At 43.7% G+C, this 25,457-nt stretch overlaps 2 protein-coding genes across 2 annotated transcripts; both read right to left on the bottom strand.

The window, feature by feature from the left end:
• Window positions 1–4,836: 4,836 nt before the first annotated feature.
• On the bottom strand, window positions 4,837–14,918 carry uroc1 (urocanate hydratase 1). Its single transcript, XM_049017909.1, has 20 exons — window positions 14,620–14,918; window positions 13,210–13,340; window positions 12,239–12,332; window positions 11,892–11,951; window positions 11,680–11,808; window positions 11,503–11,564; window positions 10,577–10,643; window positions 9,855–9,998; window positions 9,615–9,703; window positions 9,467–9,529; window positions 8,436–8,615; window positions 8,229–8,326; window positions 7,757–7,829; window positions 7,562–7,680; window positions 6,840–6,910; window positions 6,545–6,643; window positions 6,364–6,463; window positions 6,142–6,223; window positions 5,792–5,891; window positions 4,837–5,709 (listed from the first exon to the last, which is right to left on the bottom strand). The coding sequence occupies exons 1-20, from the start codon at window positions 14,743–14,745 to the stop codon at window positions 5,569–5,571; spliced, it is 2,028 nt and encodes a 675-aa protein (XP_048873866.1). The 5' UTR covers window positions 14,746–14,918; the 3' UTR covers window positions 4,837–5,568.
• Window positions 14,919–18,317: 3,399 nt separating this feature from the next.
• Window positions 18,318–23,732, bottom strand: sec61a1 (SEC61 translocon subunit alpha 1). The gene is made up of 12 exons (XM_049017401.1): window positions 23,582–23,732; window positions 22,812–22,879; window positions 22,646–22,711; window positions 22,318–22,396; window positions 21,993–22,124; window positions 21,749–21,858; window positions 21,413–21,566; window positions 21,022–21,182; window positions 20,681–20,878; window positions 20,256–20,447; window positions 19,368–19,444; window positions 18,318–19,277 (listed from the first exon to the last, which is right to left on the bottom strand). The coding sequence occupies exons 1-12, from the start codon at window positions 23,586–23,588 to the stop codon at window positions 19,091–19,093; spliced, it is 1,431 nt and encodes a 476-aa protein (XP_048873358.1). The 5' UTR covers window positions 23,589–23,732; the 3' UTR covers window positions 18,318–19,090.
• Window positions 23,733–25,457: the final 1,725 nt, after the last annotated feature.

Consider the following 25,457-nt stretch of genomic DNA (forward strand, 5'->3'; position numbering starts at 1 on the left):
CGGTCAGTGTCTTCTAATTAATTCACTTGGTAATATTTCTGAATAAAGTACCTTGTGGATTTCTGAGCGTGGAATGTTTTGTCATCTTCTCTCATTGGAGATTTCACAATGTACGCCCTCTAGTGACTGTGAAGGTGAATGACAAGACGCTCTTTGCGTCAATTAAAGAGAAAAAAACACAATTTAATATTAGAAATTATACATAAATTGACGGTAGCACAATAAAAATTAACAAGAATTTCTTCTATTCTTCAAAAGTTCATTCATATCTTGTTGGATGGCTAGATAAACACCGCTTCAGTTCCCAAAGATCTCCTCACGGTACCCCAGCCATTCTATGTATTTGCTAATTTAATTAATTACATTATTTAAATAATTCATTGAGGTATTGATTAAGTAAACAAGGTGTGCTATTGGTCAAGTGAACAAACCAATGGGTGTATTAAACCAGTAGTTCTCAACGTTTTTTGCACCGAGACCCAATTTTTACCATGACGGCACTGCTATATAAAGCAGAGGTCTAAATTAACACTATGATCAAACGTGCAGGGCACTCTCCAAATTATGCCAATCAATGCCTATTGCACAAATCTGATTGGATGTGCCAGTGAATTTTAAATCTATGGTTTGGCTTCTTGGATTGCTTGAGTGTTTGCTAGTTTTGCGCTAAGCATTTGCAGACCCAAGATCCATTGATATAGATTAATTCTAAGACGGGGGCTGGGAAATCTGATCGTGGATCAGTATAGGAGCTTGCTGATTTTAAAATGCTTACATTTCCAACTCGTGACCTTTTCAGAACTTGCCGCAACTCAAATGGGTTGAGAATCGCTGTATTGGACAGTTGCTGCAAATACTGGTTTGACTTGAGAGATTTTGAAAGGCTCAAGTGACATATTTTAACAGACATAATATCATAATTCTACACCAACCAATGAGATCATTTAAACATCATTTTTTTTGACTGACTTTTGCACCATACTGTGTATTTCAGATATATAATGCATTTCATTAATGTGCGCAATTTTTAAAATAAAGAAATCCTGAATACGTAATATGCTATTTTATCCACTCTGCCAAAATTTCAATATCTGGTATCATTCCATGAAACAATAGCTTTTCAAAATAAACTCTCCAGAATGTGATACTAATGAACAGTACCAAATTCTGCATGCCACTGCATTTCTAGAGCAGTCCAATGGGCTTTCAGGCGAGCCCTGAAGCAGAGTAATTTTCATTCATAGAGAGACACCTTGTCTGGGCACAGGGTGGGGCGGGATGTTCTGGACGATCACCTGCATGCAGGGGCAGCCCAGCCGGGGCGGGCAGATCCGGATGTGGTTCCCAGTCGGTGCCAGAAAGCATTCGGCATGCCCCGGTGATACTCATCCCTTGTCTGATTCCTGACATGCATCACGCACCACAACACACATGTGAACACGCTGAGAAAGAAGCTCAGTGGCATAGTTACTAGCGTAGGAATCAGTCAGCAAAGTTGTAGTGTAAATATCTCCTGCCCAACTATGCATGTGTTTACGGTAAGACGGTTTTCAACTCACCTTTCTTTCTTCACTTTAAACTAACTCCTCAACTCTGCTCCTTCTGCTTCTGCTCCTTCTGGTCTCTCTGTTTATCCGCCATGCTCCATGAAAGACAGCCCCGGGTTCGACTCCTACATCGAGGCAATGGGCTTGTCCCAGCCTGCCTCAGCCTCAGCCAATCAGAGCGCAGCACATGTTCCCCAGGGTACAGGTGTACTATACAGAGAGATCCAGGTATGAGGGGGAGTGAAATGGAGCACCCAGAGGTCACATGCAGACACCCATTTACTAACACATAATTCAGTACAGGAACATTCCCAATGAATGGAAAAAATCCTGTAATCACCATGAACCTATATTTAAAAGCTGTTTAAAACATGACTGTTTTAATATATAGGAAAAGGGGTTAAGGGTGTCATAGTCAGGATTATGGTTATGCTCATAGCAGGGACGGATTATGGGTTGTGTGGGCCCCTGGGCAAAACGTTCGCCCCCCACCACCACCAGCACCACAACCACCACAATTCAAGGGCCCTTGGCAGCCAAACCCCTATAGGGTCAGGGGCCCTTGTAGCCAGAGGATCAAAGAATGTAGGCCCTCTAAAATAGACAAATGAAAATACATTGTTGATAAGCGTTGCAAATTGTTTTGGGCTAGGGGCCCCACGGGCCCCCTGCACCCCAAGGGCCCCTGGGCAGCGGCCCCGCTGGCCCGGTCTGTAATCCGTCCCTGGCTCATAGAACAGAACTGATGCCCCCCACCAAGATATGAATACGAAGGTGTGTGTGTGTGTACAGTAATGTACCTCTCTCCCAAGCAGCCTCATTGGCGAAGACTCCCCCAGCCTGACAATCACGTGACTCTCCCAGGGACTGCTGTGGGTTCCTGTCCACTGACCTCCCACTGTGCCATCCCCAGGTGGATGGGGGGGAGTGCAAGCTACTCGCTATGCCCCCCACCCGAACATTCTGCATTTCAGCCAACAGCTCTTCATGTGAAATGCCCCACTGTCAACAAAGGGTTGGAAGTCAGACAGACGAGATCGGGCAACACTATCAACTTCAAGTTCAGTATTCATATGACAGGCGTGAATGTTAAACTGCAGCTGCTTCATGCGGGCGGTCGTGTGCTTCTCTCCCTGCTACCTTTAGCCTGTTTGTGGTGTCCGGCTTTCCTTCATGATTTTTGGCTGAGATGACTGATGACCATTAGTCTATAGCAATGGGCTAGGATTTTCGGGGATAAGGTTCCGGATACTTGAAAGCAAACGGGCTGTTTTTAATCGTAGTAATTATTTTCATTATAAAACTACAAAATTCCAACTATGCGCCAAGTCGCCTAAAAAGACAGAGAGTCACAAGACAGGACCTGGCCGCCTGATCTAAGCTGTTTTGGAGTTTGACCAGAGAGTTAAGGAAAAGCGGCCAGTGGGTGCTCAGCATATGTGGGACCTCCTTCAGGGCAGCTGGAGAAGCATCCCAGGAGGCCACCTCATGGAACTGGCGTAGAGGTGACAGTAGGGTCAGCCGGTCCCTGGAGAAACTGGGGTCAAGGACCTTGCTCAAGGGCCCAATAGAGGGATCATTCTGCTGACCATGATATTTGAACCAAACACCTTCTTAGTCCCAACCCACAGTGTTACCCCTCCCTCACCTCCGACAAACTATTATTCTTTTGTTTAATACTTTTTTCATCTGAATAATTCCATGTTATTTTTTAGCTTTGATTTGTTTATAATTATTCTACAATATAAACAATACAAATAAACGTTTCTATAGGTAGATATACAGCAACATCCAACTATACCCCACTGGTTGATTTTATATCGTTTTGTATGACAAAATCTCATCATATTTTGCAAACATATCGTTACGTCATGCCCGCGCAAGGAGGCGCTCGAGACACATGTTATTTGTATTAAAAGCAAACGACAATAACTAAAACTTCCATATATTGTACATACAAAAAATATGAAATATGGATTCTTATTACTACGATAACGCACAGCCACACGTGCATACAAGACGTATTACTATTTGAGTTTAAGAATAGTGTTTACCACCATGTGAGTAAATTATGGGGGATGGGGGGTTATAAGTCCCCAATACTCAAAACCAGCCAATACAACCCCCAGGACCCTCTTAAATGGGTGGAGAACTCACCCAATGCTCAACCCCATGTTATGCCCTTGTCACCATGCATTTACGTTGGCCCGCTGAGATTTGCCCCGCTTCCCCTCGCCGATTAGCCAAACACAGTGTCTACAGTAAATACTAAAGTGTTCCTTACTGGTGCAAAAGAGACACAGTCTGCTAACCATTTACGATCTTCTGCCTCTACTCGCTATTTACGCCCCCCAAAACACCAATTTATATATTATGCATTATACATTGATCTAATATATACACAATACCAGCGTAGAAGAACCAGTAGACTCCATCGCCTGAGCAGGACACACATGCAGCTTAAATACTTCAGTTCGTTCCATAACCAACATCTCAATGTCGGTCAGAGTTGGCTTGTTGCGGGTCCACTTGTGCAGATCCCCCATGCTGTCGAGTGTCTCCCGAAATGCTCTCCTTTCTGCGACCCACTCAGAAAGTCCCTTCAGCTGGTCATCCACCATGATCTCCTGTAATGAGTCTTTTAGAAGCGATTCCGCTGCACAGCTATCAGGGTTCGTGAAACGGGTCATCCGTGCAAGACGTTTCGCTGCTTGGCCTCAGAGATCCGGAGGACGGTGCACGGAACCAGTTCACCGAATTGTTAGGGTGGAATGTCTGAAGTAGATCTGTCTTTTTAATGCGTTTTCGTTGTTCCCATATGTCTTGTCCATGATTTTTTTTAGAACAGCATATAAACAACAGCGATTTTAGTCTAGATTTCGTATCAATTGATTTTTAGGATGCTTTAGAGACTAAGAGATAGGTAATAAGGACATTTTATATTCGACGTTATGCAGCAAAGAAACAAACCTTACATCGACAATCTACAGTAATTTTCCAAGTACTGCGTGGAGGTCACATGTCTGTGTTGACCAAGGTGTCTATAGCAACCTCTTTTCAGGCTTTTCAAAAAGTTTTCAAAATATATTTGAATGCATTTAGTATAACGCCAATGTTGTTTAATTGTACATAAAAATACGCAAGTTTTATAAATCTAATTTTCAGTTTAAACTTTCATACTATGTTCAGTTTGATGGCTTTTATATTGGCCTTAGTTACAGAAGTTTCTGTATCAGCTTCTTAGTAATATACACTAACGAAAGGTAATTTAAAACCACAACGCACTGGCTGACTGGCTAATTATTTATTTTTGTATTTAAATGAAAGCCTACAATTTGATGACATATTGCAACTTCGTGTTATACAGTTACAGTTTGGGCTGAAGAACACTAATTACTAATTTGCCATTGATAATGATGAATATATTCTACCAGTTGAAATGAAAACTGCGTGTGTATGCATAAAACATCACTAAACATCAATTTATAACATCAAAACAACCATTTAATTTCACACACGGCAAAACCACCCCTTTAATTTCACACACGGCAAAACCACCCCTTTAATTTCACACACGGCAAAACCACCCCTTTAATTTCACACACGGCAAAACCACATCTTTAATTTCACACACGGCATTTTAGCAGAATTTGAGGAAATTTTCAGACACTAACCAAAATCCGAGACCCTAAATAACCTGTGCACTTCGTGTATCTTGTTAATCAGCACACAATGCACCTCCACTGCACCATCATTCCCACTCCTGACCATTATGATGCCTTGCTGGAAGTTCTTCCTTCTACCCAGTGATGACTTTCATGATTATCCCAGGTAAATGGATGTATATTATAGCACATGTAAGGATTTAGCTGCAATCAGGGAATTTTTTAAATGTAAATGTTATTTTCCCAAAAGTTTAAAATAATAATAATTTAGGAAGAAATATCGATTATATAATCAAGGTGGTGTGTGTGATGTGTTGGCACTGAGCCAGCTCTGTATTCCTCCATCTTGGTATATTTCATCCCTGAAAAGCTTGCTCCAGCAACTGCTCGTCTTCCACAGGGAAAGGCAGGGTGACCTGCAGCTGGCTGTGCTCCTCCATGGTGCGCTGAATGGTGTCGTAAGCATTACTGTTCCCGGACCAGCAGCGTCTCGCTACCTAGGAGGCCAGAGAAAATTGTGTGCTAAACTTAACAGACATCAGTTAATGAGATTTACCAAAACTCCGGCTGTTCTGTTACCCCGTTGGAGACGTCCCAGTTGAGCATCATCCGAGCACGTTGGCCAGCTTCATCTGACCCATCTAGGACCAACCCGAAGCCCCCGTTAATCACCTCGCCCCTGAACAAAGCAAAAACATGCCAAATATACATTTACAAATGGGCAGCTATGATCTATTTTAACATGTCACCCGGTTGTATTTTAATCTGTGCCTTGCCAGTTTGTCAGAGCACCAGTGGAATTCTGCCAGTGACTTTCTGGTGGTTCATGAATATATTGTCACATTACAGATTCTTGGCAATATTTATAGTCTTTTGAAAGCGTGCGCATTGACAGTGAGGAGCCATTAATGGGGTGCAGCCATCCTTACCAGCCCACGCCTCCTCCGTTATGCAGAGCTACCCAGGTGGCCCCACGGAAAGAATCGCCCACGATGTTCTGCACTGCCATGTCTGTGGGCAACAGAGAGAGACACTCATGGTGACCTGCTACATTGTTCACGTGCCATATTTGTGTACTGTAACCAGAGAATAACTCCTGTTTGTGGTGTGTCTGTAGGTGACTGGGATGTGCTCGCTAACGGGCAGCATACCAGCACAGAAGGCTGATCCATCATAGATGTTGGAAGTCTCCCTGAAGGGACTGTCTGTACCACTGACATCATGGTGATCCCGGCTGATGACCACAGGAGCCTGGCGCAAAGAATCGATAGTCTCACTGGCGGGTAACTTCAGAAATGCCAACAGCACAAAGCAAACCCCTCTGCTCTTTACCGAGACTTTTCCTTTTGCGATGGCACTGTTGATGGCTAAGGCGATGGACACGCGCCCCTTTTGGTCGGAATACAGGATTCTTGCTTGGGATCCCACTACCTACACAGGGGGCAGTTAACCAGATGTGAAATATCCCAGTATCACACCAGTAATCAATGTCAGGCATGTTATATGATATGTTTCAGCATACACAGCTGTACACAACGCTGTCTATGTGTGTGCTGTGATTTTATAGAAACACAGCAGATGGCAGTTTAGTTCCCGGACAAATTATTCAAGTTTTTCCCAGGTTTACCATGTTATGTTTCCCCGCCTGCCGGATCCAGAGGATGTTGTCTTTGTACTGCTGCCTTACACGCTCTGAAACTGAAGCACACAGAAATGCTCTTTTGAAACATTGCACTTTAAATATGTAGCATGCAGAACGTTTCAGAAGATTTGACTAAATTCAAGGCTTTTGCACTTGTGTACCAAAAAATACAAATAAGGGCACATCTGCACTGACTTCCTTCTGAAACATTGTTTAAAGGACTCAATACTAGCGTTTCCCAATCTGTTTCTCACAGACCCAGCTACAGTCCACTTTTTCGCTTCCTCCCAGGAGCTGGGAGGGAGCAAAAATGCGGATAGACCAAGGACCAGATTGGGAAGCACCTGTCTATATAGAACTATTTCCCATATAGAAGTGGGAGATAGTTAGCATGAAAATGCATCCATCTATCTTCCAACTGCTTATCCAGTACTGGGTCACGGCGAGGGGGAGAAATGGAGCTTATTCCCGGCAACATATGGCATTATGTCAAGGTAGCATTCAATCGCAGGACAAACAGCCACACACCATGTGCAACTTATAAACACCGATTAAGGTAATTATGTCTTTGGCACATGAGAGGAAAGTGGACGCAGCATATATGTGATGTGTGATGATGTGTAAGTGGACATAAATCTCTGTCTGTCTGACTGACTGACTGACTATTTAGTGAGCTACAGACCCATATGGCTGTATCCCAAACACACCTGAAGGGCTGAGCTTCTCTAGCACGGCAGCGGCGATTTCATCCGTCTCCGCCAGGTCATGAGGGTCCCCTGAAGTGCACACCCAACGGAAGGGGCCAAACCCCAGCGAGAAAATATCTCTGCACATATATTACAAACAGCGTAGTACAACACTGTACTTGTTGATAACTGGTCGCCGCAGCCTGCCACACTTACCCCATGATGTGCTGCACGTAGGAGGGGTATCTGAACTCTGTTTTCCCACCCCCACTCCTACTCACATCAGCTCCTGCAAGGGCCGGAGCAAACACAGGACTCTCAACATGTGACTTATTTCCTTCATCTGTTTTTTGACTATGATTGAGCAGCTAGAGCCAAATATGATAATCGTAGGCCTAAAGTTAAGGACATCTCATAAAAATAAAGAAGAGGTTTAAAGGAGGATTCAACCAATCAAATAATTAGTACATTTATAGATTTTTCGAGGGCTTTATGGAGGATTTGCCTATAAAGGGATCAGCGCTGTGGATTTTCTATTAAGGAGTTACATCATACTTATTTATAGTTAAAATTTACATATTTAGAAATTGATATCATACTGGAGAAAATCAGTTTAAGCTGAATGATCCTACAGCAAGTAGATTTAGGTATCTGGAGCAGCCACCTTTAGTCCTTAAACCCTACTCACCTGCTCTTTTAGCCTCCAAGAGGAAGGCATTACCATAGTCCCAGAAGAACATGCCAGCCTCTGACAGCGTGTTGATGGCTTTCACCTGCCTACAGAGACTGTGGACCAAGAAGACCTAAGATCAGAGCCCTTATAGAGACAGCTGTTGTTTATATGCTGTGCTGATCTACCAGTCCACACTTACAACTGATCTGGATAAGAACTCACCTCTTCTGAACCAGGATCTGAAACTGTGCTGGTTCTGTGGACATAAGCTGATGAGCTTGGTGCAGACTGAGCTGTACTGGATAGTAGCCTCCACTGAAGGGGTTGTGGAGGGAGGTCTGGTCTGATCCCAGATCTACCAGCAGTTCCCCAGTATTTTCATATTCTTTGACTAGCCTCTCCCTGACGTACAGAGAGCATGGTGTGAATTCATCGCCCCACATATTCTACTTAGAATATCCTTTTATTTTACTATGGGTGAAGTACAGGGCTGGACAAAATAGTGGCAACATCACACGAGAAGAACCTCAGGCTTTCAACACAAACCGAATCACAATTGCAAATGCAGCTTCCAAGGCTGAATGCAAATTATCAGCATGTGTCAGTCATGAGGTCTGACATTCGGCATTTTGATATGCGAGTTTTAAGAGAATGTCAGAAGCTTCGCTAGGCAGGAATTGATGGCAGAGCTACTGTTTGGAAACCGAGGAGCACGAAACCCGTACCTCTAACCAACAGAAAAAGTAATAAGGTCTAATGAAGCTTTGATTCTCACATTGATCTTATACCAGCGATTCTCAGCCCATGTATCTCAACCCAAATTTGGGTTACGGCAAGTTGTGAAAGAGTCGCGAGGCAGAGTTGGAGATGTAAGCATTTTAAAAACAGCAAGCTTCTATGCTGATCCATGATCAGATTTCCCAGCCCCAATCCTAGAATTAACCTACAGTATATGAACGAGTCTTGGGTTTGCAAATGCTTAGCACAAAACGAGTGAACACTCAACCAATCCAAGAAGCCAAACCACAGGTACTTGATTTAAATTTCACTGGCACGTCCAATAAGATTTGTGCTATAGGCATTGGTTGGCGTAAATTAGAGAGTGCACTGCATGCTTGATCATAGCGTTAATTTAGACCTATACTTGATATGGGGTTGCGACTGAGCTGTCATGGTAAAAATTGAGTCTACTCGGTAAATTGGGTCAGTTCCTCTGACTTAGAAGCAGGAGTTGAGTAGCTCAACAGCCTTACCACAAATCAACCACGTTGCCATGGTAACCCAAACTGAGAGGAATCTTGGACCTCTTGGCCTCCCTGCAAAACAATAAGGGTGACAGTGTAAGCTACTTATCTGGCTTTTGTGACCTGGGGTCAACGAGCAAATGGTAGCAGCTGTGACCTGATGCGACTGATGCAGTGGTCCGAGTTTCTGGTGACCTCCATCAGCCAGCCCTGCTCATATCTCTTTCTTAAGGGGGCTTCATCCACCTGAGTAGAGATCAGATCACAGTTTAACCACAGGATACACAACCTGCTTAGCACATAGTAGAGGGCAGCAGGACGACCTGTGGAAAGCTCAGACAAATGCCACAACGAAGGTATCATGAAAGGAACGTGTTCACAGTGGCTGAACTCTGACCTCAGCGATGACCCCCACACAGCCAGCAATGACCGCTGCTTTGGCCTGCGCCCCACTCATGCCTCCCAGGCCCGATGTCACAAACACTCTGCCTCTCAGGTCCCCAGAGCCGAGGTACCGCCGGCCGGCATTCAGCACTGTGAGCTACAGGGAGGGAGACGCACAGGGGGGTGCTGGGACTGCGATCAGCCATTATGAGCAAAGTGGGAAACGTAACTCTCTGTATTTTGTGAGCGTTTGTTCTCTCTTTAAAGAATTAACTATTCATACAATAAACAGAAGTTAGCGGAAGCAATTTTACAATGACAATGTACCCCAATGATACTTTCTTGATATGTAAGATGTCTACAGCAGTGTTTCCCAATCCGAGACCCACAGCCGGTCCACGTTTTCGCTCCCTCCGAGCTCTCTGTCAGATGGTCCACATTTTTGCTCCCTCCCAGCTCTGGGTGGAGTGTCTGTGGGTCCATGAGGATGGGCTGTGGGACACTGGTATAGAGTCCTTCAAAAAGTGTTTTGGAGGGAAACAACAACACAAACATGGGATCCAAAACGTGGACTGTCTATGGGTCCCCAAGGAATGGATTGGGAAACATTGGTCTACAGGATAAAGCTGACTTTGATTGAGTGAGAGGCCGATAGTGCAGACAGCACTGATAGACAATACAGCGGAGGAACAGGGGTTGTGAGAGATTGTGAGAGAGTGCGGATAGGACACTCACCATAGTACCGTGCACTATTCCCTGAGGGCCAATGTAGCAGTAGCTTCCTGCTGTCATCTGCCCATACCTGAGCAGGGCAAGAAAACACAAAGGCAATATAGGGCTGTCCTTCTATGTGAAGCGATACACAACCAAAAGATTCATCTATTTATAGTATTAATTACATCAAATTGACAGTACTGTTGCCGCTGTTTCATGACTGGACAGCAGGGCATGACAAATGAAAGATATATGAGGCTCACCACAAACAAAAGACTTTATCAAACTCTAAAAAGAACACGATGGGGAAACCAGTAAATAAAGGGACTACAAGGGGTCAAAGTCAGAATAGGTAATACAAGAATGTAACTAAATTAATCACAAAGAAAATGAACAGTAATAAGGGAACCGGAGCAAAACTGGGAGTAGAGGGCTGGGGGACAAACACGCTGTAACAATTATAATGACTGACTGAGGAAATGAACAAAGACAGGCATGTAAATACATAGAAAATAGAGACTAACAAGGGGCAGGTGTGGGTTATAAGGAACTAAGGGTAACAAGGAGCAGATGAGGTCGATTAACAGATACCACAGGTGAAAATACCAAGGGAAACAAGGACAACTGAACATAATACAACCAGGGAACAAACATAAGGAACTGTAACATAAATACATTAAACATGTTAAACCAAGAACACAAAACAACAAACATTAAATAACAATTAGTAATCCCTGGGGAGTGGGGCAACAAGACAGAGGCGGAAACCGGATGGCCAGTGACACCTGCTGGCCAAATAAAGACAAGACACATGGGACAGGATCAGATGGGTACCAATCCTGACAGACTGTAAATTTACTTTCACTTTGCATTAATTTGGATTTCAAATGAAAGGATGAAAAACAATTGAATGTAAATCACATTAGAATAGGGCCTGAAGTACTCACATCGTAACCCCCAATGCAAACATCTTTTCATATTCTTCCCTGGAAGAGTAATTGGGGATGACCTAAGATAATTAAGACAAGAAGAGACAAACTGAAAGGTGAAGTAGCTTGGTCCAGACCAAATGAAACCGATGAAGATGACAAAGAGACATAAGGGAGGAAGAGGTGAGCTGTCACCATGCCGTTAGTGATGACGGCCCGGGGGGCGGTGGGGGCACTGGGGAAGAGGCCCAGGGGGTGTCCGCTGTACAGCACTAGAGTTTGTTCCTCTGACATCTCGCTCAGGTAGTGCAGCACCAACCAGAACTGCCAAGGCAAAACACCACCATGTGTCGACGGGTCCAGGCTGGGAATGCAGGTCGGGCTTGCAGTCCCAGGTCCTGTCTTACCTGAGCCCAGTTACTGAACACTTGCCCATTTCCCCCATAGGTAACGAGCTCCTGAGGAAACTGGGACAGAGAGGAGGGGGGCAAAGCAGAAATAGGGACATTTAGTCACAGCAAGGAAAACAGGTCATATGCTTGTTAAATACACAGCAAAACATTATTTATATATCTCCGATGGAAGATTTTGAGAACTTGACATTGTACTAGTGTATAAAACAATGCTTTTGCAGAACAATAAAATGAATACTTCAGTGAATTGGTGCAATACACAAAAGGTGCATCATTGTATCATAAAGACAATGATGTGCGGCATTGACATGGCTGCGCAGAGGGAGGCCTGGGAGGGTTACCTGTGCAACAGCGGGGTCCAGATTGTTCATGATCATGTGGATGATGGAAGCAGACTGCCGGGTGCGACAGGGGTACTGATCAATGGGATATGCCCTTAAAGGTACAGCGTGATTCATTACCCATGAGCACTCAGTAAACACACAAGGACACTTACAGGCATACGTACAGAGACTCCGGGCTATCTTTAAATTCTTGTATATATAAAAAATGTACAGGTCAAATCTGTAAAAAAAATAACTAGGTTGTGCAGGTCTGTAGCTGCAAGCAATGTTGTGGGCATTTTACAGTGTCAGGATGAATGAAGAGGAGGTAATATGAAGAAAAGTGAGGATGATGTATTATAAAGCCTATGATTTATTAATAGCTCAGAGTAATATAATTTTCAGGTCTAATAAAACATACCTGTACCATTAATGAAATACAAAAAGGAAATATGTGCTGTGTATATTGGTTTTAAATGAGAGATGTGTGCTGATGCTGTGTTAAAAGGTCTAAACGTGCAAAATCTTAAGTCCCCATAATCCTCCTTTAGAGTGGTCGAATTAAAATTAAGAGGGATCCCTGAAGGGCAGTGGCTGCCAGCATGTCGCAGGGAGCCAGTGATTAGCCTGCACAGCACTTATCAGACACTGGACTTGTCTGTATGTGTATGTTGTATATACATCAGTATTTGAATTTGTTCCGTAGACAAATGACAGAGTTCCACACTGCTGCAAAGTGGATGTGAAAAGATCATTTAACCTGCCCGCCCAGGTTAACAACTTCTACCGTCACCAGCCCTGAACCTCCCCAGTGAAAACTTTCAATTGTTACCATTTCCCTCAACCCCACCCCCTAGGACACCAACTTTAGGGGAAGCATGGAAACATATTATATTCTGACAGTTGATTTGGATGGAGAGTTGAAAATCCAGCCCCCACCCCACTCTCAAATGGTGATGGGGCAGAAAGGCAGATTAAATGGGTCCCACCTCATTCTGATGGGGGGGCAGAAGCGGTACATGTAGATATGCCCATACTGCCGCAGCTCCTCAGCAAATTCTGGAGCGAGGGTGGTGTGGAGATGAGGGGGGAAGTACCGCAGGGCATTTCTGAGGGCCAGCTGAAGGGGAGCAGAGAGGAAAGGGACTCTGTGAGCAGGAATGGGACTCTGAGCGGGCAGCAGAGAGGAAAGGGACTCTGCGAGCAGGAACGGGACTCTGAGCAGGCAGCAGAGAGGAAAGGGACTCTGTGAGCAGGAACGGGACTCTGTGAGCAGGAACGGGACTCTGTGAGCAGGCTGCAGAGAGGAAAAGGACTCTGTCAGCAGGAACGGGACTCTGAGCAGGCAGCAGAGAGGAAAGGGACTCTGTGAGCAGGAATGGGACTCTGTGAGGAGGCTGCAGGGAGGAAAGGGACTCTGTGAGCAGGAACGGGACTCTGTGAGCAGGCTGCAGAGAGGAAAGGGACTCTGTGAGCAGGCTGCAGGGAGGAAAGGGACTCTGTGAGCAGGCTGCAGGGAGGAAAGGGACTCTGTGAGCAGGAACGGGACTCTGTGAGCAGGAAAGGGACTCTGTGAGCAGGCTGCAGAGAGGAAAGGGACTCTGTGAGCAGGCTGCAGGGAGGAAAGGGACTCTGTGAGCAGGCTGCAGGGAGGAAAGGGACTCTGCGAGCAGGCTGCAGAGAGGAAAGGGACTCTGTGAAAGGGAAAGTGATTCGCTGTGCAGCTCTGAGTGCCCGCCAGCATACTCACTAGCTGTGTGCAGTGCTCACAAGCCCCCAGCTCCCCACATGTTTGCCTGCAGATAACTATGTTTCATACTGTCAAAGCTGCCATGTTATTGTTTTCTCAGTTTTTTAAAGCATACTGTTCCCACCAGTACATGATGGGTAGGAAACCATGTCCCTATTGTGAATTAATATTTGCAAATTACAAAGAGGTTGTTCAATTACATTTACATTTCACAGCTATAAAATATAATTAAAAAATACATTTACAATAAGTATTAATACCCCAACAATAAGTATTAATACTTATTGTAAATGTATTCAACAATACATGTTAAAAAAAATGTAATAATAAATAATGCAAGATAATGTACCATTTTCAGTGGCATGAGTTTTTAAATTATTATGAAATGAATATAACGAATATAGTTGCTGATTATTATTATTTGAATATCTTTTATATAGCTCCAGATCATGTAAAATAAACATCTAAATGGTTGAATGCCACATAATTAGCAACAAAACATTTTTTCCCAACAAGGAAACTTAATGAATCAATAATAAACTATAAGGAAGCACTTGTTTTTATCTGACATAAATGCCATATTTAAAAATTATGCAGACTGGTGTGCTTTTGCTGTCTCGCAAAGATCTGCTGATGAAGTTGCACTTACCTTCTCCTCCTGGGCAGATAAGTTTGGAGTGCGGACTGGAGCGTGGGGAATTTTGGGGTTTCGCCCTGTGTTAGGAGGCAGGGGGTCCAGGGGTAACCCCTCGAAAAGCTCCTTCAACGTGCACATCTTGCGCAGAAACAGAAGTACTCACTAAGTGTGAGAATCTTCAGTGAAAATAAGTATGAATAGTTGCAAAGCCCATGTACAGGTGGAGTCCACTGACCTCTGCATTAAGTTACTGACCAGATATAGGACAAGTATAGGACACTGCAATGGCCCAGGTGTAGAAGCAATGACAACCGCCAGCTCCTCCTCCCTTTTTCATTGGCTGGTCTACCGCATACCCCCTATTTGTTCCACCAATCACGCAGAAATTCAGTGCCAGCAATCACTGATCTCATAAGACTTGATGTTTTACCCGGTTAAACTAGCAAACATTGTCAAAAGTAGATCACAAAGGTTTTTGCTGATGGGAGACAGATGAGCGGACACTGACTGAACCTTTGGACTGCCTCTTAACCATGTACAAACAAATACTTAACTGACCGTCTTCAGTCTACAGGTAACATACAAATAGTGAGGCTGGTGTCAGTTTTTCAACAGATATCTCATGGCAGTGAGGAGTAGTTCTTAGTACATGACCGGAGCAGGGACGGATTACGGACCGGGCCAGCGGGGCCGCTGTCCAGGGGCCCTTGGGGTGCAGGGGGCCCGTGGGGCCCCTAGCCCAAAACAATTTGCAACGCTTATCAACAATGTATTTTCGTTTGTCTATTTTAGAGGGCCTACATTCTTTGATCCTCTGCCTACAAGGGCCCCTGACCCTATAGGGAGGGCGTTTGGCTGCCAAGGGCCCTTGAATTGTGGTGGTTGTGGTGGTGGTGCTGGTGGTGGGTGGGGCCCTCACGAACGTTTTGCCCAGGGGCCCACACAACCCATAATCCGTCCCTGGCCCGGAGAACTTCATGCACTACACAGAATAAAACTCACAAGATGGTTCCTGGGCAGTATCTTCATATTCCAATTGTATATATTTATATTTACCTTACAGCGGGGAAAGTCAGATGTAAGTTTCAGGCCACTTCGAACAAAGAAAAGGACTAAGGAGATAAAACAAACTGGCGATATATAAATAAGCGGAGCAGCAAAGTGCATTTGAAGGGATGCGTCACATTTTTAAGTTACTTTCTTGCATGCTGAACATTATCTATTGTTCAAAGCATGTCACCAGTAATCAGACTTAGTTAAATTGATTGTATCGTAAAATAATACAACAGTGTTTCTGAACCTGGTACTTGTGGACCCCTAGACAGTCCATGTTTTTGCTCCCTCCCAGTTCCTGGTAGGGAGGAAAAATGTGGACTATCTGGCAGGGAGGGAGGAAAAACAGGCTGAGGGTCCCCGAGGACCGGGTTGAGTAACACTGTAATAGAGTATTATAGTTAATCTCCTGTTCCTTTACCCCCCTGATGAATGAGCTGAAACCACCATTTATTGATCAGGATGACAGAAAATGAAATAATGCTGTTCTTGCCATTGTAGGTACTAGTTCAGGCACATACAGTAGGAATTCTTTAGTTTTGTTGCTCTCCTTTGAGACAAACAGACACATATAGAGGTGAGAGTGAAGCCTGAGGTTTGAGTGCATGGCCATCATTAATCCGGCAGTCCTGCAAAATTGTCTGGTTGGAAACACTCTCAGAGCACAGAATATTCTAATGTTTCGTGGACTTTCTACATCATATATGCAAAACTTACAATGGCCACAGTTTGTAACTGTAAGAAAATTACAGAGAGTAAAATTGTATGCATTCCTTGGGACTTTTGGGTACATTCACTCGGCAGCTGTGTGCATTTGTTCTTGAAGTGGGTTATGCTGTCCTGTTACATGTTCACATTTAGCAAAGGTTAGGGTGATTTGATCATTGTTGATTACCTGAGAGTGTGAATACTCTAATGAGTCTTTCATCTCTAATGCACATTCAGACAATGCATGTAATCCAGTCTCTTCTTTATGTTAATCTAGTGGTAACATTATTCTCAACAGCACTGCCTGACTTTTGGTTTTTGCAGACTGATGCAGACAGTGCCCTTTACAGCTGGCATGCCAGTATGTAGTCTCCTGTCCAGATCTGTGGATATTTTAACAATCACTTGCTAACTCATTTGCATCTAAAAAGCCAGCTGTAAACTCTTGGGACACTTTTTTGTTACCTAGTAATGAGCTGCTGTACTTTCAGATACACAAATAGGACACATTATAAGGACAGCATGGCAGTACAGTGAGTAATACTGCTGCTCTCCCCCCCAAAAAAAAACTGGATAAATGGAAGCTGGATAAGCTTCAAAGATTATTGCACATAAATGAATAAATGAATGTTAATAATGTTTGGTCCAAAATTTCTAAATATAGATTTAATTTATGAAAATGTATTTAGTTAATTTCCTTTCAGAATCTGTTCAATCAGACAAGAAAAATCCTTACCACTGCTTATCTAATGCTGAATAGCCAAACATTTTCTTAATAGAAATGCAGTCAGATGATTTTCAGACCTGTCTGTGCAGCCAAACTAACAGAGACCATGTGGCAGAGTCAGCAGGGGATTGGAATCGTTCTGTGGGAATGTGGCACTTTGATTTCACAAAGAACTTCGCTGTTTTGCTGCAGGAGATACACTTGTTTTAAGCAGAAGATGTGTGTCATACTGACGGTAATATTGATATTCTCAAAATTATGCCTTCCAGCAAAATGAATCATCAGAGAAGGTAAAACATTAAGTCTATATGCCACTTCCAGGACAACGCGCCCAGTCACCGGACAGATCTGAATAAACCTCACTAACTCAGACGCCAGGTATTCTGGTTCAGTACAGCCATATAGTCTCTGGCTGTACAGGAACAGTTATGAGATTATGGTCGACAGCTCGTTGGATTGCATTACCCTCCCCGACTCCCCATTGAGAATCACCACCCAAGCCAGCTAACAGAGGACTCCCAGGGAACACTACCTTTGCATAAAAATGAATCCAAAAACACATTTACTTAAAATACATGACTGGTTAATTAAAAGGCCGCTTGAAGATTCCTCCACCACACCGTGGTTTCATGCGTGGTTCCCCGATGATGGAATGAGCTGCTGAACTTCATCTTGTCATCAGATTCTCTGTCGACCTACATGAAGCCCATATGCTCCAAAAATTCCTCCACTAACCCTATACTTTGATATTACCCCAATATTCTTAATGTTGCACTTCTGGTCATTGAATCGTCTTACTGCTTTCTTGCTTTGATAGAAGTTATTGTGCAGCTCCTGCTCCAATACAGCTTACATTAGTACCTAGGCATTCACTGGAAGCTCAGCTTAGCTGTACTTATGCCTAGCTGACTTGTCAATAGCATGTATGTTTGTAATGTGCCATTTGCCTCACTTGAACATCATAGATTTACCAATCACACAATGAAGCCACAGGTGACAGAGTCAGACTCCACAATCATCTCCCAATTACAAACAGAGATAATCTCTTATCCCCGAGTCATTAGCACTGCACATAATACTCTCCGCACAACTTCAACTGTGTAGAGGTTCACTGCAGTTTGCCGCAATTAATTTCAGGACTGTAAAGTTGAGTGAGTCACTCACTTAAATCACTGCTTAAAATATTTGGAGAGGAATTAAGGAGTATCATCACAGCATGAAATGTTCTTAATAAATGCAGAGTTTATTTAAGCGTGATTTCACACTGGAAATGTGTAAAAAGTGAACTCCGTTAGGTGTTCTGTAATAGTCAGTGAAAATCCACTTAAACTCTCCCGTCAACCAGAAGCTGACATATTTGGTCTGAGACGAAGCTCAAAACAGACACATACCTCAGCTAGCATTGAGCCAGAAATAAACCTGTCCTCAGTTAGACTCGCCGGAGCATTCTATCGTTAACATTCTGAAAGCCGAAGGAGAATTGTGGCTCAAACTGTTGCCACTTATTATTGGATATAATTGGGGGGGGGGCGGCGAAATGATTGTTAAATGAGCAACTAGATGCATCTCAAAAGCCGCCAGGCATAAACCCAGAGCCTAAAAGCCAAACCTGAAGGAGGCGATGACACAGCCAGGCACCGCAGAGGACAGCATCTAAAAGGTGCTTTTAACCATTTCTTTCTCAGAAAGAAACCTCCAGAAGCTTCTATGGCATCAGCGTATTACCAGCGTGCCATACAGACAGCATTGTAGCACAGTGCTGGACGATTTTTTCTATCCTTTGAGAAGCGTAAGGGCAGCCATTAAAAAAAAAATGGCTTAAAAAAATCCCTCTGTAAAGGCAACCACACTAGGAACTTGCCCTCTGATTTTGGGGACATAAAACGTTAAAATTGGCCAACAATAATATTAACATTAATTACATTGTGAGGCACAGTTCATAATAACATTTATGGATGATGATGATGATGCCATTGTGGATGAAGAACGGCGTGTTTAGAAGAGCAGAGCACCCATGCTGCCCACTTCACTCTGCTCTTTGACGAAGATCTCGAAATACTGGTAGATGATGGTCACAGCCAATAGGATCCCAGTGCCTGAGCCAATGGCACCCAGGAAGTCAGCCATGACAGAGAGGCCGCCGATACACAGGCCACCAAAGGCTGCTGCGGTGGGGATGTACCTGCACACAGAGGGGAAACCGCACACGGCGTGTTGAGGGAGGGAGATGAAGCGCTGCGGAGGCTCTGCAGGTGAATGAGGGCAGACGTACCTGTTAAGCTCATGCACCATGGAGGTTTCCCTGTGACCCCTCATCACCATCTGCTGCTCCTTCAGCTGCTTGGCCACCTGCCCAGGACACATTAGGCGTGAAAACAGGCTAGAGGGGGAAGATCCCTCAGGGGTCAAGCACCTGTCTAATACAGCATAGCTGTACGAGGGCTGTACAACTAACCTGGTTTTACACACACACGCCTTAATTAGCTTCATACACAGAAATCACAATACATGTTAACTTTATACAGCTAATTTGCACTTCATTCGCGGTTTGAAGGTTAAGATGCACAGTAATTTGTTACCACGGCAGAGTAAATGCATATAAAATGAGTACGCATTTGCTCTGTTAGGGCTAGAAATTGCCTGACGTATCTCATTAGACAGTGAATGTGTATCAGCTATGTGCATCTGTTTATAAAATATCCTGGAGAACTGTATTTCTGCTTGCATTTTGTAATTGTATGTTTTGTCATTTTACTAAAATAGTGGTTTGTTTTTGTTCATTAATTTTGGAATATTTTGATGGAATAATAGGAAGTGAGCAGTGTGGCCGAAGATGGCGTCTCAGTCTACGGGGGAGTGGGATATTGGAACTTGTTTGGAATCTACTGACAGCCTATAGTTCTTTACCGCTTTAGCACGGCATAAAGTTTGCTTTTACTTCCTCTTCCGTCGTCAACATTTGTGCTGGATTAGCGCTTCAGCTATCATTTCTGCTTAATCTTAGCCTATTGCATGTCTGCCCCATATCCACCGGTTTGCCTGCCTTGCCACCTGCTCAGTACTCCGATCTGCTTGCTAACCTATGACATTGTAGATTAAGTCAGCGTCTGGTTTTGTCGTTTGGATTTGGAAACTGGCATTACACACACAGTTAACTCACATCTTTGGCAGAGGATCCAGACACCTCAATCCAGGTCTTGGAGAAAAAAGCACACGAACCCAACATGAAGACAATATAGATCACAGCGTGGACTGGGTCCTCCAGAACTGAACCGAAGGACTCTGGGGGAGACAAGTAGTAGCAAAGGCCACCAACAGGATAGGCACGAGCTGGCCCACCAGTAGATATGTCCTGAGTGGGGGAAGAAGTAGCAACCAAATTAGAACCAAGTATGAATGCTCTACAAGAGCTGAATCAGAGTTATAGGTAGCAAAAACTCGCACATATTTAACCACCTAAAGTGGATACAACTGTTACAACAGGTACACATAATGTTACAACTGTTATGTGTGTGCACTACTCCTCTAAATTGCCTATTAAATTGTCCCTCGGGGAAAAAAAGTTTTTTGAATTTGAATACTTACAGACCAGGTTCCCAACAAATTGACAAGGAAGTTTCCACTGAATCTGGTGGAGAGCATCTGAGAGATGACGTAGAGGTTGGACACCAGTGCGGATTGAAGAATGATGGGAATGTTTGAGGTGTAGAACAGCTTGATGGGATATGTGTTGTACTGGCCACGGTACCGGGCAGACTTGATTGGTAGATCGACTCTAAAGCCCTGCAAGGAAGACCCATACCGTTATGTCAAAGATACAGATTTTTTAAATACAGCAGGCACACGTACTGGGGTTGAGATCTCAGAGATTCGAACAGATCAAAGAACATGCATAAAATCCTTTAAACACAGTGCCCCCTGCTGACCTGAAAATATATGACCACGGCGAACACAAAGATTGTGGCAATGAGGTTCATGAGGTTGGGAAGATTCTGCCGGTAGAAGGCCTCCCTCAGCGCTCGCACTTTGTCTGTGCGTGTGGCCAGCAGGTGGAAGAGGGCAATGACAGCCCCCTCAAATTCAGTTCCTAAAGGACAGATAAAGAAACATACTGGATTTTTGACAAACGGAGTCGGGATATTCGGACAGCCGATGAATGCAGATGTCGACGTTTACTACAGTTTTAACGGCACAAATAACACTGACATACAACTTAATTTGGATTTTTTTAGATGTACTATTCCAATTAAGATTTTACTTCCTTTGCCTCAACAATTAATCCATAAAACACATGTGCAGATGTGTGGTGATACCGACCTCGTCCGGTGTTGACTGTGGTCGGGCTGAAGGCCTTCCAGACTATTGTCTCACAGATGTTGGTAGCAATAAAAAGTGAGATTCCAGACCCAAGACCGTAGCCTTTCTGCAGCAGCTCATCCAGGAGCAAAACAATCAAACCGGCTACAAACAGCTACAGGCAGAAGACAGAGGAAAACAGGAAAGGTTTTCACCCATTTGTAAAACTGAGGAGAAACATTCCATTCTATTATTACCCAGGAATAAAGACGAGCCCAGGATGATCATTGGGCAAAACCATTATAGATTAGCTAAGCTGTCCTCATCTGGATAATCATATGTAGATAGTAAATTCACCTGAATGATGATGAGAAGGCAGATCCCAGCTCCCATCTCTGAGGGGTCTCCATACATTCCGGTCATCACATACACAATGGCCTGGCCGATGGTAATGATCATGCCAAACACTGAAGTGAAGAAAATAAAGCAGCTTTAGATGCGTGTGCACGCATGCACACACGCACCCAAAAAAAGGTAACTGGAGTTGAATATAAGCATTGAGACAAGGGCAGAATCAGGAGGCCTAGAGAAGCATGATTACATTTCTGGGCGCCGTTGAAGAGTGCTCTGTCTTTGGGGGTATCCCCAACCTCTATGATCTTTGCTCCAGCCAGCAGCTGCATGATGAGGCCAGAAGTCACAATGGGAGAGATGCCCAACTCCATCAGGGTACCTGACGGCGACAGGGGGAGAGCACAAATAACGGGCTCAGCGAGCCTGAGACGTCAGCACCAGGCAGCAATGACATTCACAATAAAGGAGAAACTGCTATTTAAATAGAATAAAATAGGCCAGTGTTTACTGTACATACCAGAAATGAAGTTGCAAATCAAAGAAAAAATAAGGATGCACAAAGACACACACACCTCGGTTAGAAGCCAGAATAACTCTCATCCAGTAAAATGGATCTGCAGAGTCGGATGACATGATCCCAAACAGGGGTATCTGCAATTAAACAGAAAGGGTTGCAAAATGCATAAGATCAAACTACATAATATCAAGACACACAACTGGAGGCATTTGGTGCACTCTTACATAAGGTTAAACAGTTTTCTCAACTTTAAATCTGCTTATCAGACAGGAGAAATTAGCTGAGAGAATGACTGTGGTGAGCATATGAGGAAGGATTAAGTTCCACTTAACTGATGGGTAAAATATAAAGATGATCAGATTTGCCGGGAGATCATACCTTACCTGGCAACACACCAAGAAAATGAAGAGGGTGATGGCAGTCCATAGCACCTTCTCTCTGAATTGAATCTGAAAATTTAAATCAGGATTTTACAGCTACTGTGATTACCTCTATGAACATTCTTTATAGTGGAGCAGAGAATCCCAGATTACTAAACGTAATGCATACCTTTCTTTCTGGCTTTTGTATCTCTGGCAACACTGCACAGAAGGGCTTTATAACTTCCAAAAACTTAACTAAAAAAGAAGAAGAAATATATTCAGGTATGTAATTCAAGATTCTGCAGGACTTTCAGAACAGCTCCACAAATATACTGTTAGTGTGTATATTTAATATCATGCATGTACTGTTCACATAGATTTGGCATTAGAGTAAGAATTTTATTATATGCGGACACATTACAAAGCACGTGAAACGATGCAAAAGAGATTTTAACATCAATGTCTGCAAAATTCAGCTGTAAAGTGTTAGAAGCAGATTTACACACAGATGTAAGGCTACGTCATCACTTCCACAATACCCTCAACAGTTGTTACCTTATGACTTTACAATAGCTTCTAAACAACCTAGGGACAATGCAAAACCGCTAAGCTGCCTTTTAAAACAAACATAACTAGTTAATATGTCAGCTAACGACTCCCTCTGCAAAGGGGAATAGACTGAATGAAATGGCAGTCAGTGGTCAACAAGTTTCGATTTCGAGATATTGATCGATTAATAAGAATCGGTCCGACTGATTTTAAGTTATAAAGATGTTTTTTACAGACCTTCACCATACTACTTTAACCGTGTGAATACAGACTGCTAAACAATCAGACCAGCCACAAAGCCTCATGGATAAAAACGTGAGAACATACAAACGGCTACTTTTACACGGTAACTCAAACTCAAGGCCTGAATAATAGTTAGTGGCATATAGAAGTAAAGGTTTCACTTACTACCCATGGCGTCCAGCTACGTGGAAAGCCCAGTCACAGGCAGGTAAATCAGACCAGTTCCTGCAGCATCAGATCGCCACTTCCCTCGGAACGGAAGCCACTTAGAGACACGTCACCGGTTGGTAGCCAGCCGCCAGTCAGACTTCCGGGTCAGCGCGTGCGCAGACCATCCGCAGCGGCGCATGCGCACACCATCCTAAACGGAAGGCGTGCTCGTCGGGGCGTGGCTCCGCACGTGTTCGTTGTGACTCTTTTTCCTACGTGGCGGTGGAATGTGCTGTGTTGCACATAAATCTTAGGAAAACTAGGTATACGAAGTATATCATGACTATGGAATATTTTCAGTTTACTTTGCTCACTGAGATTGCAGGAGTGGTGAATCAGCTGGAGGTAGAGAAGGACGCAGGGATTTCTGGTATCTGGGGTGAACTTCTCCAGGCTGGGGGAGGGGTAAGGTTGTCCTCCTGGCATTGCAGGCAATCGTTGCTTCCATTTGGGAGTCAGGCGGCATCCCAACTGACTGGAAAATGAGACTTGTAGTCCCCCCTTATAAAAATTCACCATGGTTTCCTATGGTTTTTATGCAGTAACCATAGTTTTACTATGGTGCCTCATGGTACTTTGGTTTATCCATAGCACTTCATGGTAGCTGTGGTACTAGTATGGTTTTACTGTAAAAAGGACCCAGCAAATGTGCCCTTGCGGGGCCCATTCGGGCTTTTGTCTGGAAGTGTGGACTAGGGCCAGACCACACCAATCCTAAATGGGCCCATTGTGGGTTGTGATGAAAGTAATGATGTTGCAAAACACTGTATTACAAGCACTTTTTTATTGTAGAATCTTTTGATAGACTGTGCATTGGCCATAGAATTTGTAACTTTACAATGATTTCATTCAACATTTCTTTCAACAATGAACTCACACACACAAAACACACTTTCCCTTACCATGCAACATCATTTTGTTATTTATTTTAATCTTTAATCTTGAATATCTGTCTCTCCTTCTGTTCCTCTCTCTTATACACACAGAGTTGGACCCAGTGATTCCATCCCCGACAACTGAGAATGAGACCTGAATGCTTTGCATGTGATTTAATAAAAATATATACAGATTGAATGATTCTCCTGTTTTTATAGCTTTTGGTAGCTAGATGGAAGCATGAAGTAGGATTTTTAATTTAATTTGCTGTCACATTACAAATAGCCTATTAATTGTTTGATGTATGCATTATTGCACTGTAGTTTTGTGAAACCAGATTAATGGAGCTGGAGATTTAAATAAGAAACTATGGTTTGTAAAAAGCATGGTTTGGAAAGACCATGGTAAAACAAAAACCATGCTTTATGACCAAGATTATACTAGGACTTAAATGTAGCATAATAAAACCATAGTCATGGTTTCCATAGTTACCCAAAAAAACCACAAAAAATGGCAAACCATTGTAAACCATGGTTATTTAATCATTGTAAAACCACTGTTAATTTTCGTAAGGGCTATCTGGAAAGGGAAGGGTGATCTGGATTGTGGCAACTACAGGGGAATAACACTGCTTTCAGTGCTGGTTAAGGTCCTTGCTAGGGTCATCCTTAACAGGATCCGTGATCACTTGCTTGCTTATCAGCGACCGGAGCTGTCTGGTTTTACGCCTAAGAAGTTTACCATTGACCGCATCCTTACATTGAGGGATCTCATTGAGCACAAGCACGCATATTTGACTCAGTTGTTCGAGTTGCCTTGTGGGACATCCTGAGACTTTGCGGGATTCCCCCGAAGTTACTGGACATCATGGCTGGCCTGTACACTGGTACTATGAGTGCTGTGCAGAGTGGAAGGAGAACCTCCGCAATCTTCCCAGTTGATTCTGGGGTTCGCC

The sequence above is a fragment of the Brienomyrus brachyistius genome, chromosome 6 (assembly GCF_023856365.1).
Source record: "Brienomyrus brachyistius isolate T26 chromosome 6, BBRACH_0.4, whole genome shotgun sequence".
Taxonomy (NCBI): domain Eukaryota; kingdom Metazoa; phylum Chordata; class Actinopteri; order Osteoglossiformes; family Mormyridae; genus Brienomyrus; species Brienomyrus brachyistius.